Source organism: Erythrolamprus reginae, chromosome 10 (assembly GCF_031021105.1).
Source record: "Erythrolamprus reginae isolate rEryReg1 chromosome 10, rEryReg1.hap1, whole genome shotgun sequence".
NCBI lineage: Eukaryota > Metazoa > Chordata > Lepidosauria > Squamata > Dipsadidae > Erythrolamprus > Erythrolamprus reginae.
In genome coordinates, this window is record NC_091959.1 from 12,714,150 (window position 1) to 12,729,386 (window position 15,237).

Genomic DNA, 15,237 nt, shown 5'->3' on the forward strand with positions numbered 1-15,237 from the left:
GCAATTTAAGTACCCCCCCCCCAGTAAAGCAAACTACGGAGGTTGAAAACTGTGTTTTTTTAAGTCTATCCCAGCCCAAGACTGCTATGCATTACTCATTAAGTGTCCTTTGTTCAAAATTCTAGAGAAATCTGATGGGTTTGTTTTGAAGAGCGGGTGAAGGATTGGTGCGCCTACTGTGTTTCCTCAAAAATAAGACCCTATCTCAATGATGGTGAACCTTTTTTCCCTCGGGTACCGAAAAGGTGTGGGTGTGCATGCATGAGTGCCCACATCCATAATTCAATGCCTGGGGAGGGCGAAAACAGCTTGCTCCCCTGGAGGCCCTCTGGAGGCTGGAAATGGCCTTTTTCTCAACTTCTGATGGGCCCAGTAGGCTCATGTTTCACCCTCCCCAGGCTCCAAAGGCATCCCTGGAGCCGAAAAAGGATAAAAACGCCCTCTCCCATCCTCCTGGAGGCTCTCTGGAAGCCAAAAATGCCCTCCCAGAGCCTCTGTGTGAGCCAAAAATCAGCTGGCCGGCACACACATGCACGTTGGAGCTGAGCTAGGGCAACAGTTCCTGTGTATTTGTATTTGTATTTATTAGATTTGTATGCCGCCCCTCTCCGAAGACTCGGGGCGGCTAACAACAATAAAAAAGACAATGTAAACAAATCTAATATTAAAAACAATCTAAAAAAACCCAATTTAAGGAACCAATCATACATACAAGCATACCATGTATAAATTCTATAAGCCTAGAGGGAAGGGAAAATTTCAATTCCCCCATGCCTGACAACAGAGGTGGGTTTTAAGGAGCTTGCGAAAGGCAAGAAGGGTGGGGGCAACTCTGATATCTGGGGGGAGCTGGTTCCAGAGGGTCGGGGCCGCCACAGAGAAGGCTCTTCTCCTGAGTCCCGCCAAACGACATTGTTTAGTCGACGGGACCCGGAGAAGGCCAACTCTGTGGGACCTAACCGGTCACTGGGATTCGTGCGGGAGAAGGCGGTCCCGGAGATATGTGCCAGCAGATATAGCTCCACGTGCCACCTGTGCCATAGGTTCACCATCTCTGCCCTATCTTATATATTTTTTTGAACTCTGAAATAGGTGCTCTGCCTTATTGCCATGCACTCAAAAGCCCGATTGGGCTTATTATCAGGAGATGTCTAATTTTGGGGGGGCAACAGGGTAATATTTAAGCAAATATTATACAAATCTAATAAATAATAATAATAAGAGAATTTGTTTGGAAATGGGAAATTAGCAATGCTTCACAGTCTGATGTTAAGAGCTCAGGGAAAAAAAATCACAATGCCTCCCTATTCTTTTGTCCCCTTTTATCTTCACCCACCCAACCCTCACCTCTTCTGCCAATGGCAATGAAATACAGATAGTCCTCAACTTACAACACTTCACTTAGTGAGCGTTCAAAGTTGCAACGCCATTGGAAAAAAGAGACTTACGACCATTTTTTTTTTTTACAGTTACAACCTATGCAACATCCCTACGATCGTGTGATCAAAATTCAAATGCTTGCCAACTGGTTCAGACTTACGACCATTGCAGGATTCCGGAGTCATGGGATCCCCTTTTGCAAACGTCTGACAAGCAGTCGGGGGAGGACGGGACCAGATTAATTTAGCCGTTTTATGTTTTCAACTGCAGTAATTCGCTTAACGGTTGTGGCAAGAAAAAATATCGTAAAACGGGGCAAAATTCACATCACAAATGAGACTTACTTAACAACGTAAATTTTGAGCTCAATTGTAGTCGTAAGTCGTAAATTATTAGAACTTGCATGGTTAACACAGGGAAGGGAGAGCAAGTTACCTCGAAGAAAAGAATGGAGGCTTCTTGTATAAGAGCTTCTAGGACAATGTTAACACCAACAAACAAATGGACAAACAAAAACCAGAGGCCAGGCTACATCAGTAGGTTTTTCTCCAACCCTGCGACAGAGTAGGTTGCCAACCCTGGCAAGATACATTTACTCAGAAAATGGTGGAAACATGCCCAAATCTGCAAAGTCTTCTATGTTGTAATTGCCAGTGCCTTGGGTTGGATCCCCTGGAATAGGTAGCATATCCTGTAGTAGAAGAACGAAAAAGCAAAAAAAAAAAAGTGAATTCAAAGTACAGGCCTTTGTGGACGATCTAGTATTTATAATGGACGAACCAACAGAAGTAGGTGAACATTTAATGGAAGAAATAAAACGATATGGAGAGGTGGCAGGTCTAAAAATCAACAAACTAAAAACTAAAATTATAACCAAAAAAATGAACCTAAAACAAGAGCAAGAATTAGAGAGAAATGTAGGAATTCAAACTGTAAAGAAAGTAAAGTATCTAGGTATAACATTAACTAAAAGAAATTTCTGCAAGTTCAAGGCTAACACAAAACAAAGTGTTAACTGAAGGATTTAACTGAAAAAGGAGCAGAGCAAATGGGAAAGAGATGCTTTCAAAATAAAAGTAAGACCAAGAATAGCTGTACCAGGTATCCTTCATCAGCTACCCAAGGCTAGCTATGAGTCAGCCATGATCTCCTGTTTTTGGGAATTCTATGCTGCCCACTGCTTTAACATGAAATCCAACAGCAAGCAGAAGTTGGATCCAAGTGTTGCTATGCCTCCTTCCAATTCAATGACCCTATGGAGTCCCTAACGCTAGAACAATGGTGCCCAAAACGTTTTTAGGTGATTCTCACTTACCTGGAACACTTCTGTCTGGCTAGTTTGCTGGTGAGGATGCTGCTCACTGTTTTGCTGGTTATGGTGCTGGCTTTGCCACTGGGACCAGACCTCCGAAGGTCGTCCTTGAAACTGCCCACTACTTTGGCTGCTCTCCGCTGGAAAACAAAAGAAAACCATTGCGGTGATTCTTGTTAGAGAAACAAAATGATAATTTTAGTCTGGAAATTAAATTGACTAGCCGCCCCAAGTCTGCGGAGAGGGGCGGCATACAAATTTAAATAATAAATAAATAAAATAAATAATAAATGTATGGTTCTTTTAGGATATTATTGTTTTATTATATTACTGATTTTATTGTGTATTCTGATTGTATCTTATTTAGTTATTTAGTTATTTGGATTTATATGTCGCCTCCTCTCTGAGGATTTTACTATTGTTGTATTTATGTCACTTGAGTCCATTTTTGGAATGAGCAGCATATAAATATGATAGATAGATAGATAGATAGATAGATAGATAGATAGATGGATGGATGGATGGATGGATGGATGGATGGATGGATGGATGGATGGATGGATAGATGGATAGATGGATAGATGGATTGGTAGGTGGGTGGGTGGGTTGGTGGATAGATAGGCAGGCAGGAGGGCAGATAGATATACATAGGAGAGATAGGTAGTTAGATAAAAAGGCAGACGATAGATAGATAGATAGATAGATAGATAGATAGATAGATGGATGGATGGATGGATGGATGGATGGATGGATGGATGGATGGAGGGAGGGAGGGAGGGATGGATGGATGGGTGGGTATTGGACTGAATCTGTTAGCTACAAGATACCAGCTGCCAGAATACATTATCCTTCTAAGTCTTTTCTCCTTCCAAAGCCGTCGTTTTGTGAACAAATCAACCAGCGATAAACAATAAGAGTTTCACCTTCAAAACTGTATGTTCACTCTTCCCAAAGGAGAACATTAAACCTCTTTATTAAAATAAGAATTAAAAACTTGCGGCAACTTTTCTAGTTGTGAATGTAGTCCCAAAGGCCTACTTTTTATATTAATTATTATATTAACAATACAAACAATGGTATAATTATCAGCATGGGGTTCTTCTGCAGATAAACATCGTTTGATGTTGATCTTTTCAAAACAAGTCCTGCGGGTCATTTTTGAATGAGAAGAACCAGTGTCCTGAAAACACAAATGCTAGACATTAGATTCAGTGTCCGGAATGGCTAAATCAAGTTTTGTTTCCCTTTCTCCTTGCCTTAGGCTGGAATAATTCATTGTAGACAAAAAATGAAAGAAAACCGCAGATATTTTGCTTGGTGTAGGCTTTGATGTTTACATGCTCTCTCTTCACCTTTTGTTTCTGGCATTTTCACACACACCCTGTTCTGAATTTTCAGTAAAATCTGTCTCGGACAGAGATAGTGCTTCAATTTGCTGTATTGACTACCTGGCCGGTGCTTCACTCCCCGGCCCGTTTTGCTGCAGGGCCAGGGAGACATGGCCCTCGGCGTCGCCGCCATCTTGGAAAGGCCGAGATCTCGCGAGATTTCGCGAGATCTTGGCCGGCTTCGGCAGGCTTCGGCCTAGCCGATCACGTCGTCCAGGGGGCGGAGCCTGCCAGCCCTATAAAAGGGCTGGACAGGCTTCAGGGCCTTCCTTTTCGCCCTGGACGACGAAGCGAACACCCACCCGCCCTCCCTATCTTTCAGTGTGCCACTGTGGATCGCCCTTAGGGGGGCCGAATAGGAATTTTTGGTAGTCTCGGGATTTCCTGCTACCGTTTTTTCGCCTATTCCACACTGCGGTGGCGGATATGCGGTTAGGGGGTGCTTCGCCCCCCAGTTAGGTTAATTGGCTTACCTTTGGTCATTTGGATGGGCAGGTTAGGGGCGGAAAACTGGGTGGTGTTTAGCAACTGCGTGTTCTCTGCTGGGCATCTTTGGGGATGATTGACAGGTTCTCTCCAAAGGCTCATGGTGGAAACGACCTGAGCAATTGGGTGAACCAGTCTTTGGGTCCTGCCCATTTCCTTCCCCTTGTAGGGGTTAGACGGCGGGACCTCCCACATGCAAGTGCATGGCAGAGATTCAGGTGAGGGTGTGGCCCCTCACCTGGATCAGCATGGAGCTACGCCCATAAGTTGCCCCGGAGGTTTTTCTGATGTCATTTTCCGCCCCGGAAGCAATTGTTTGACCCTGTGGGTCCTTGTTTAGGGTTATAGTTAATTTATGCTAATTTATTTGAATAAATTATGCAAATTTAATTAATAAAAATGACCCATTTTAAATCCAGCTCTTTGTGTCCGTGTCGTTACTCCGCCTCTGCTGCAAAACACGTCCTGTTCAACAGCCACCCCCCCCCACTTTTTTATGCGGTGTTTTTTAAAAAAATTCAAACAGGAGCAAATTGTCAGAAGAAAAGAAATCAGCCTGGAAGAATACTGGGCTATTAGCCAGCCAGAATTCTTAAGTCTATTTTCTTTGCAATCTCAATGCCCTTATGCACAGAGAGTTCAAGTTTTATATTTTGGCTAGCATCACTTTTGGAAAAGTCTGTTCAGTGTTTCATTCCTGAAAAAGGGCTTGTAAAGGCCAGTGTTCTTGGAAAGTGCCAAGAGTAATAAAGATAACCTTTGATAGGGGTCGTGGAGTTAAATCTTCTAGACCAGTGGGTGTTTTTCTCTCTCTCTCAAACTTGGCAACTTTAAGACATGTGGGACTTTAGCCCTCAAAATTCCCCAGCCAGCGTTGAGAATTTTGGCAGTTGAAGAACTCATATCTTAAAGTCACCAAGTTCTAGACAATATTTTCCGAATATTGATTTGCCTTCTGCCTCTTAGAGCTGAGAAAGGACCTGTCTAGTGGGACTAGAATTCACAGTCTCCCAGTTTGTAGATTAGTGACTTTAACTACTACCCCAAACTGACCAGAGTGTTGGGTTTCAGCAGGTTCTGCCCAGTTCTGGAGAACTTCACTCCTCCACTCGAAATAGAATACCCTATGAGACTAGACTTTCAATCCTGGGCCTAGAAAGTTTAGAACTAAGATGCCTTAAAACAAGATTTAAGTATTGCCCACAAGATCATATGCTGCAACGTCCTGCCTGTCGGCGACTACTTCAGCTTCAACCACAACAACACAAGAGCACATAACAGATTTAAACTTAATATTAACCGCTCCAAACTTGACTGTAAAAAATATGACTTCAGTAACCGAGTTGTTGAAGCGTGTAACTCATTACCGGACTCCATAGGGTCATCCCCAAACCCCCAACACTTTACCCTTGGATTAGCCACGGTTGACCTATCCAGATTCCTAAGGGGCGAGTACAAGTGCACTAGAGTGCCTTCCGTCCCCTGCCCTATTGCTCTCCTATATCTCCTATACCTTTCTTCTATTCCTATATCTCTTCTTCTATTCTTTCATTGATATGTTCTATTCCTATGTCTTCTTTTCTATTCTTTCTTAGATATATTTTAATATGAGTATCTCCTCTATAACCTTCATCATGTATTTTACTATGTGTATATAGATATATACCCACTAAAACCCTCATTGTGTTTTGGAAATAAATACATAAATGAATGAATGAATGAATGAATGAATGAATGAATGAATAAATAAATAAATAATAGTTTGGAGAACTGTTAAATACCATCTACGACTGGCCCTGCCCTCGTCTATTATCTGCCTCCCGAATCCCAGCTGATTGGAAGGAATGGAGATTTTGCAGTATCTTTTCCTTGCAGTGGGGAGGGAATGGGGATTTGAAGTATCCCTCCCCTAGAGTGGGGTGCATATAGAGCTTATAGTTTCGCTATAATATTGTTTTTTATTATTGTTGTGAGCTGCCCCGAGTCTTCAGAGAGAGGCGGCATACAAATCTAATACATCATCATCATCATCATTATTATTATTATTATTATTATTATTATTATTATTATTATTTTGCAGTATCCTTTCTCTGGAGTGGGGAGGAAATGGGGATTTTGCAGTACCCTTCCCCTGCCACAACCACCAAAACTGGTAGTAAAAAAACCCTTGAAACCCAACTGACAGTTAATATCTGTTAGTTCTATGATGCAACACCTTATGTATACTAATCTTGCTCTGTTTCTTTTTGACAATTTATCCAGTTTTCTCAATACAATGAGTAAAAAGGTAACCCCCTGAAGCCTCACCAAGATCAGGTGATCAAAATCCAGAGGCTTGGCAACTGATTCCCATTTATGACGGGGTCCTGTGATCAACGACTGTAATCTTCTGATGAGCAAAGTCAACGGGGAAGCTAGATTTGTGTCATTAACACAGCCTTGTTGCTAATTTAACAACTGCAGTGAGAATGGTCATAAAATGGGACCAAAACTCAACTTAACAAATATCTCACTTAGTGTTCTGCTGGCGTGTCCCAACCGCCCGTAATTACAGGGTAATTAGTCCAGAAAGACACATACCACACGATAGAAGGAAAACCAAAAGTCTTTATCAACAGAAAAGCAGAAAAAACTCCCTTTTTAAATGTCAAAGGGATTTTCTGGTACACACAAGGCACAGGTTAAATGCAATCCAATTTCTCACCCAGTAACTGGGAAATTGGGTCCAAATTCCAAAGTCCAGAAAGTCCACACACAGTCTTGAACAGGGAAACAGCAAAACCACGATCTTGATGAAACTATGAATCAGATAAACTTCCACAAGGCTAAACCTGCATGCTGTTCTTTTTATCTGTAGCACTAATTGCAGCAGCCCCGTCCAACCACAGGTGGCCTCACTTATCTCCTGTAATAATCCTTCAGTTGTTCTCTCCTATGCATCACTCTACGCATGCGTGGGTCTGTCATAAGTTCTTGTTCAGAATCCAGGGATGATAAAGATGATTGATCTCCTCCTGGGCTGTCTGCCAAACTCCTCCCTTCCCTGCTACTCACGCTTCCTTCGTCAGAGGAGCCTTCGTCAGGAGATTCTATCGGGAGCAAAACAGACCTGTGGCATGTGGATGTTTCCCCCACATCCACCTCCACATTCCTTGGGCAGGAGCTGGGCGAAAGCCAACCACAACACTTAGGAACAGAAATTCCTGGGCTAAGTCAAGGACTCCCTGTACAGTGATACCTCGTCTTACAAACTTAATTGGTTCCAGGACGAGGTTCTTAAGGTGAAAAGTTTGTAAGACGAAACAATGTTTCCCATAGGAATCAATGGAAAAGCGATTAATGCATGCAAGCTCAAAATTCACCCCTTTTGCCAGCCGAAGCGCCCATTTTTGCACTGCTGAGATTCCCCTGAGGCTCCCCTCCATGGGAAACCCCACCTCCAGACTTCTGTGTTTTTACGATGCTGCAGGGGAATCCCAGCAGGGGGATCCCAGCATTGCAAAAACAAGAGCTTCGCTGGCAACGGAAGTTCGGAGGTGGGGTTTCCCAGTGAAGGGAGCATCAGTGAAATCGCAGCATCGCAAAAACACTGATGTCCTCGAAGCCCCACCTCCGGACCTCTCTGTTTTTGCGATGCTGCGATTTCACTGAGGCTCCCCTCGCTGGGAAACCCCACCTCCGGACTTCCGTTGCCAGTGAAGCACCCATTTTTGCGCTTCTGTGATTCCCCGTCAGCATCACAAAAACATGGAAGTCCAGAGGTGGGGTTTCCAATGGAGTGGAGCCTCAGGGGAATCCCAGCAGTGCAAAAACGGGCGCTTCGCTGGCAATGGAAGTCCGGAGGCGGGGCATCCCAGCAATGGTGGTGGGTTTGTAAGATGAAAATAGTTTGTAAGAAGAGGCAAAAAAATCTTAAACCCCGGGTTTGTATCTCGAAACGTTTGTATGACAAGGCATTTGGAAGACGAGGTATCACTGTATATTAATGCACCAATGCAGTTATGATCAACTGCCTTTCTTACCGAAGCCCGTTGTCCTGTTAGCGAGGCTAGAATAGGCGTTTCCACTTGGAGAAGACGTAGCTGGACTGGAAAGGGGGCTGAAGGAAGCTGGGTCAGCAGGGTAAGTATGGCTGGATCCAATCACAAAGGGCGACGACTGTGTCTTGCTGGCTTGCGAAGGGATTTGCTGAATGGAGAGTAAACCCAAAAGAGATGACATATCTGTCCATATTTCTCAAAATAACAACAACAACGATACCCATTAGATTAGATTTATTGGATTTATATGCCGCCCCTCTCCGCAGACTCTGGGCGGCTCACAACAATGGCAAAAACAGTACATAGTAACAAATCTAATATTTAGCAATCTAATTTACAGTTTTAGGTTAAAAAGTCCATAAAAGCAACCCCAATGTATATTAAAAAAACAAGAACACAATCAATCATAGACCAAAACTACATGGGCAAGGGGGAGATATTTCAATTCCCCCATGCCTGACGGCAGAGGTGGGTTTTAAGGAGTTTACGAAAGGCAAGGAGGGTGGGGGCAATCCTAATCTCTGGGGGGAGCTGGTTCCAGAGGGTCGGAGCCACCACAGAGAAGACTCTTCCCCTGGGTCCCACCAGACAACATTGTCCTCGGGGAATAACAACAACAACAACAACAACAACAACAGAGTTGGAAGGGACCTTTGAGGTCTTCTAGGTCCCCCCCCCCTTCCTTAAGCAGGAAACTACTTCAGACAAATGGTTATCCAACATCTTCTTAAAAACTTCCAGTGTTGGAGTATTTTACAACTTCTGGAGGCATGCTGTTCCACTGGTTAATTGTTCTACTGTCAGGAAATTTTCCCTTAGTTCTCAGTTGCTTCTCTCCTTGTTTAGTTTCCACCCATTGCTTCTTGTTCTCCAAAGCACCCGAGGGTAAGAACTTGTACTGTTGTATTAATGTCTGATATGCAGTGACCTACCTGTCCGGAAAATGGAGGGCGACTTCCTGTCCAGGTAACTTGACTTTGATTTAACTGCCGAGAAATCTGTGACAAGTTCTGTCCTGTTGATGAAGAGGACTGGATGTCGTTGACACCGGGCACATGGACTACAGATGAGCTGCAAAGAAGAAAGTGATAAGATAGAAGATTGCTCGACCTCTAGTCCTTCATTCTACAAGGACCCGTGCAGATATATAGTGCTACCTTGTCTTACAAACTTAATTGGTTCCGGCACGAGGTTCTTAAGGTGAAAAGTTTGTAAGACAAAACAAGGTTTCCCATAGGAATCAATGGAAAAGCAATTAATGCGTGCAAGCCCCAAATTCACCCCTTTTGCCAGCCGAAGCACCCATTTTTGCGCTGCTGGGATTCCCCTGAGGTTCCCCTCCATAGGAAACCCCACCTCCGGACTTCTGTGTTTTTGCGATGCTGCAGAGGAATCCCAGCAGGGGAATCCCAGCATTGCAAAAACATGCCCTTCGCTGGCAACGGAAATCCGGAGGTGGGGTTTCCCATGGAGGGGAGCCTCAAGGGGAATCCCAGCAGCGCAAAAACAGGTGCTTCACTGGCAACGGGAGTCCGGAGGCGGGGCATCCCAGCGGCGGCGGTGGGTTTGTAAGGTGAAAATAGTTTGTAAGAAGAGACAAAAAAATCTTAAACCCCAGGTTTGTATCTCGAAAAGTTTGTATGATGAGGAGTTTGTAAGATGAGGTATCACTGTACTGTCATCGTATGTGATGTCTTTGGTGCTCTTTGCACTTGATACAATTTTTTTTAAAAAAATGTTTTTTTTCTTCTTCACTTTCTCACATATCAAGTTAACGATAATCAGTACACTGTGAAGGAACCACTAGGCTAAGCTCTCACTAGAGCAAGATTTGAGCAGTTAGATTCTATGGTCAAATATGGACGATTCCACCAAGTACCATATTTTGAGAGAACATGCATTTGCGGTGCACCAGAAATAGAAGACATTGCACATGTGCTACTCAATTGTAAACTATACTCCCCAGTAAGACCTCAGTATTTACAGCCCCTACTTGACAAAATCATACATCATAAACAATTATCATATTTTCTTCAGGGCACAAATATATATGTAGTTTCTAGAACCGCTAAGTTTATAGTCAGGGCTGTTCAGATGAGAATACGTTTTACAGAACATATTGGGGTGGCATGCAAAGGAGATGAACTCACTTAATATTTTATATCAGTATCTTAGATTTGTTTAATATAATCCTTTGCATGAGTTATATTCTCATGTTTTACTACTCAATTTTAGCATATTATACTGCATTTTAACTTATTATTTATTCAAATTCCCTCTATTTTAGCCAATTTTATTGTATTTTAACCAGTCACAGTTTTATGATGACCGATGTGGTCCTTTTCCTCGCTTTGATATGGTTGATTGACTAATCAAATAAAGTTGATATTGATATTGATTGAAGTTAACATGTATATACCTTCCAATATTACAAACAACATGCTTAGTTACACATTTTTATCCATTGTTCAAAAGTTCATATCTTATTCCACCCTCTTCTAATCCAACACCGATCTTCCCATCTCTGTGTCTTCTCCTCCTACTTACTTTCCTCTTATTCCTCCTTCTCTCTCTCTCCTTCTCTTCCTCTCCCTCTATTTCCTCTTCAACCCTCTCTTACCTTTCCCAGAGTGTCTTTCATTCTAACTCACCTAATAACTAGCAGATTGATGCTATATATTCAAATTTAAAAAAAGAAACACCAGTGGTTTTTCCAAAAATTCTCATTATTTTTAACATTTACATAGGAAAAAAAGAGCTCTTTATTCCAGGTATATATATCGCCAAAAGCAAAAAGCTGCAGTCAGTAAAAAGTCTAATTTTGTCTTATGGGTCTCTATCAGATTAATCCAAAATTTAATTCTAACTTTTAATAAGTATTGGCTTAACTTTCCCAAATACAGTGGTACCTCTACTTAAGAACGCCTCTACTTAAGAACTTTTCTAGATAAGAACCGGGTGTTCAAGATTTTTTTGCCTCTACTTAAGAACCATTTTCTACTTAAGAACCCGAGCCCCGAAAAATTTCCCATGAAATTTGATATCATAATCATAATCATAATGTATTAGACTTGTATGCCGCCCCTCTCCGGAGACTCGGGGCAGCTCACAACAACAATAAGAACAATAAAGGTACAAATCTAATAATTAAAACTATGACTAAAACCCATTATCTATCTTAAAATCTAATTAATAATAATAATAATAATAATAATAATAATAATATGAACAATCAATATTAACAATCATAAACACACATAACTTTTAATGGTCAGAAGGGGGGAGCACGTGCCAGTTGCCCCATGCCTGGAGACATAGATAGGTCTTAAGGCTCTTGCGAAAGGCGAGGAGGATGGAGGCAGTTCGAATATCTGGAGGGAGCTGATTCCAGAGGACTGGGGCCGCCACAGAGAAGGCTCTTCCCCTAGGCCCCACCAGACAACATTGTCTGGTCGACTCTGTGGGACCTGATCGGCCACTGGGATTTATGGTCCCAGGCCCGCTGGAAAATCCAGGTCTTAATGGCTTTCCGGAAGGCTGGTAGGGCAGGGATAGTGCAAATCTCCAGGGACAGTTGATGCCAAAGGTTTGGAGCTGCCACAGAAAAGGCTCTTCCCCGCGGCCCCACCAACCAACATTGTTGTAGGGTGTGGGGTCCCTGGAATTTAATGAACTTGGTTGTTTTCTTGGTAGACATTTCATTACCCAACTAGGTAACATCAACAGTGCTAGGATACTCAGTTAAGCAGAGATTAGCACCCAGATAAATACAATCAATAAGTAAACACTGATGGTATTACTTGGTTAGATAATGAAATGTCTGCATGAAAACACCCAAGCTCAGGGACGACCAAGGACTTCTCATTTGAAACCTGAGCTACAAATATTCTCTTCTATTGATATAGCTATATGTTGAATCTGGCTATTTCTGAGCTCCAGTTTTCCCTAATAGATCCTATTCCCAAAAGATCCTATTCACTAATGCTTGCTCTGTCTGTCTGTCTGTCTGTCTGTCTGTCTGTCTGTCTGTCTGTCTGTCTGTCTGTCTGTCTGTCTGTCTGTCTGTCTGTCTGTCTGTCTATCTATCTATCTATCTATCTATCTATCTATCTATCTATCTATCTATCTATCTATCGGATTTGTATGCCGACCCTCTCCATAGACTCGGGGCGGCTAACAACAGTGATAAAAACAGCATGTGAATCCAATATTAAAACAGCTAAAAACCCTTGTTATAAAACCAATCAAACATAGACATACCATGCATAAATTGTAAAGGCCTAGGGGGAAAGAATATCTCGGTTCCCCCATGCCTAATGGCAGAGGTGGGTTTTAAGGAGCTTACGAAAGGCAAGGAGGGTGGGGGCAATTCTAATCTCTGGGGGGAGTTGGTTCCAGAGGGCCGGGGCCACCAGAGAGAGGGCTCTTCCCCTGGGTCCCGCCAAACGACATTGTTAAGTTGTCGGGACCCGGAGAAGGCCAACTCTGTGGGACCTAATTGGTCGCTGGGATTCGTGTGGCACAAGGCGGTCCCTGAGATAGACTGGCCCGGTGCCATGAAGGGCTTTATAGGTCATAACCAACACCTCAATGTAGGCCAAGTGTTGATTCGCTGACATTATTCATTCTGCCATTAATCGCAGTACCTGAAAGATTTCCCAGAATGTCCTGGTTGAAAAGGGCTCCCTTGAGAGTAGATCTGCTGGTTTCCTGTTGTGGAAGCTGAAGGCATCATCTTTTTATCTGCTGTAAGTGCAACCAAGAGAAAGTGACAATTAAAAACAAGGCAACCATCATACAGGTTTAGCTCCAATCCTACCACTGTGGCTGCCAAATTGGCTTCGTCACCATATCCTGCACCTAACCCTCATTACATGAGTATTATCTTTCAGCAGTGGCAAGGGGGGCGTTTGCCCAGGTTCGCCTGGTGCACCAGTTGTGGCCCTATCTGGATCGGGAGTCACTGCTCACAGTCACTCATGCCCCCATCACCTCGAGGTTCGACTACTGTAATGCTCTCTACATGGGGCTACCTTTGAAGAATGTTCGGAAACTTCAGATCGTGCAGAATGCAGCTGCGAGAGCAATCATGGGCTTCTCTAAGTATGCCCATGTTACTCCAACACTCCGCAGTCTGCATTGGTAATCTAATCTAATCTAATCATTATTTATTATTATTATTTATTAGATTTGTATGCCGCCCCTCTCCGTAGACTCGGGGCGGCTCACAACAGTGATAAAAACAATACATGGCAACAAATCTAATAATTTAAAATCTAAAATAACAGTTTTTACATTAAAAAGTCTAAAAAGAAAACCCCAATATCTAAAATACATACACACAGTCATATCATGCACAAAACTACATAGGCAAGGGGGCGATGTCTCAGTTCCCCCAAGCCTGATGACAGAGGTGGGTTTTAAGGAGTTTACGAAAGGCAAGGAGGGTGGGGGCAGTCCTAATCTCTGGGGGGAGTTGATTCCAGAGGGTTGGAGCCGCCACAGAGAAGGCTCTTCCCCTGGGTCCTGCCAGACGACATACAGCCAACAAATGCTGTTTCATATTTCTGAATCTCTTCTCATCTTTAACAACAAAACACAACAGTAGCAACATCACCATTAAAAATTTCAAATCCATTAAAAATTCATAAAATTCTTCTACGGCACTACTGTACTCTACTGGTAGGATATCACATGTAGTTCCAACTGAGAAACATTATAGAATGACTGTTTAATGCAAAGGGTGGGTTTTAAAAGTCCAAATACTCGTTAAATACATAAAAAATATCTTTCCTCTACTTCACGGAAATTTGTTTTTCACGGGTGGTCTTGGAACGCATCCCCTGCGAAAAACGAGGGATCACTGTATATGGTTTATTTTTTGTGGCCTGTCATACTGACCAAACCTTACTGTATGGTTATTTTATGCTTTAAAATTCTCTGCAAAGCCATTAAATACATTCATTCAGTAAACAGGTTATGTCTACGGATGACTGCTTCTCTCTTTCAAGCCCCAAGGAAAAAGTTTCACTTTTTTGGAATTGGTCGTAGATCCTTGGAACAAACTTCCAGCGGACGTGGTGGGTAAATCCACAGTAACTGAATTTAAACATGCCTGGGATAAACATATATCCATTGTAAGATAAAATACAGGAAATAGTATAAGGGCAGACTAGATGGACCATGAGGTCTTTTTCTGCCGTCAGTCTTCTATGTCAGTGTTTTTCAACCAGTGTGCCGTGAGACATGATCAGGTGTGCCGCAAAGAAGGAAGCTCAGGTTCCAGTCTCCCAACTTTTTGCTGAGAGAGTGAGAGTGAGAAAGAGAGCGAGAAAGAGAGAGAAAGAAAGAGAGAGAGAGAGAAAGAGAGAGAGAAAGAGAGAGAGAGAGAAAGCAAGAGAGAAAGCAAGCGTGAGAGAGAAAGAAGGCAAGAGAGAGAGAGTAAAGAAGAGGAAGGGAGAGAGAGAAAGAGAGAAATGAGCAAAAAGGGGAGGAAAAAAGAGAAATGAGAAAATGATTGAGACAGAGAATGAGAGGAAAGAGAGAGAAACAAAAGAGAGAGAGAAGTGACTCTGGATTTAAAGCATATGATAAAAAGCACCCAAAGAATAAGAGAGAAAACCCCCCAGCC

At 42.8% G+C, this 15,237-nt stretch overlaps 1 protein-coding gene across 1 annotated transcript in view; it reads right to left on the minus strand.

The window, feature by feature from the left end:
- Positions 1-1,456: 1,456 nt before the first annotated feature.
- Positions 1,457-15,237, minus strand: part of ARNT2 (aryl hydrocarbon receptor nuclear translocator 2) — a 150,089-nt gene continuing 136,308 nt past the window's right edge. Inside the window, exons 15-19 of the mRNA XM_070762965.1 lie at positions 13,253-13,352; positions 9,539-9,677; positions 8,589-8,754; positions 2,696-2,832; positions 1,457-2,071 (exon numbers count right to left, since the gene is read on the minus strand). Of these exons, the coding sequence (XP_070619066.1) occupies positions 1,973-2,071; positions 2,696-2,832; positions 8,589-8,754; positions 9,539-9,677; positions 13,253-13,352 (641 nt within the window). The 3' untranslated portion in view covers positions 1,457-1,972. The remainder of the gene's footprint in view (positions 2,072-2,695; positions 2,833-8,588; positions 8,755-9,538; positions 9,678-13,252; positions 13,353-15,237) is intronic.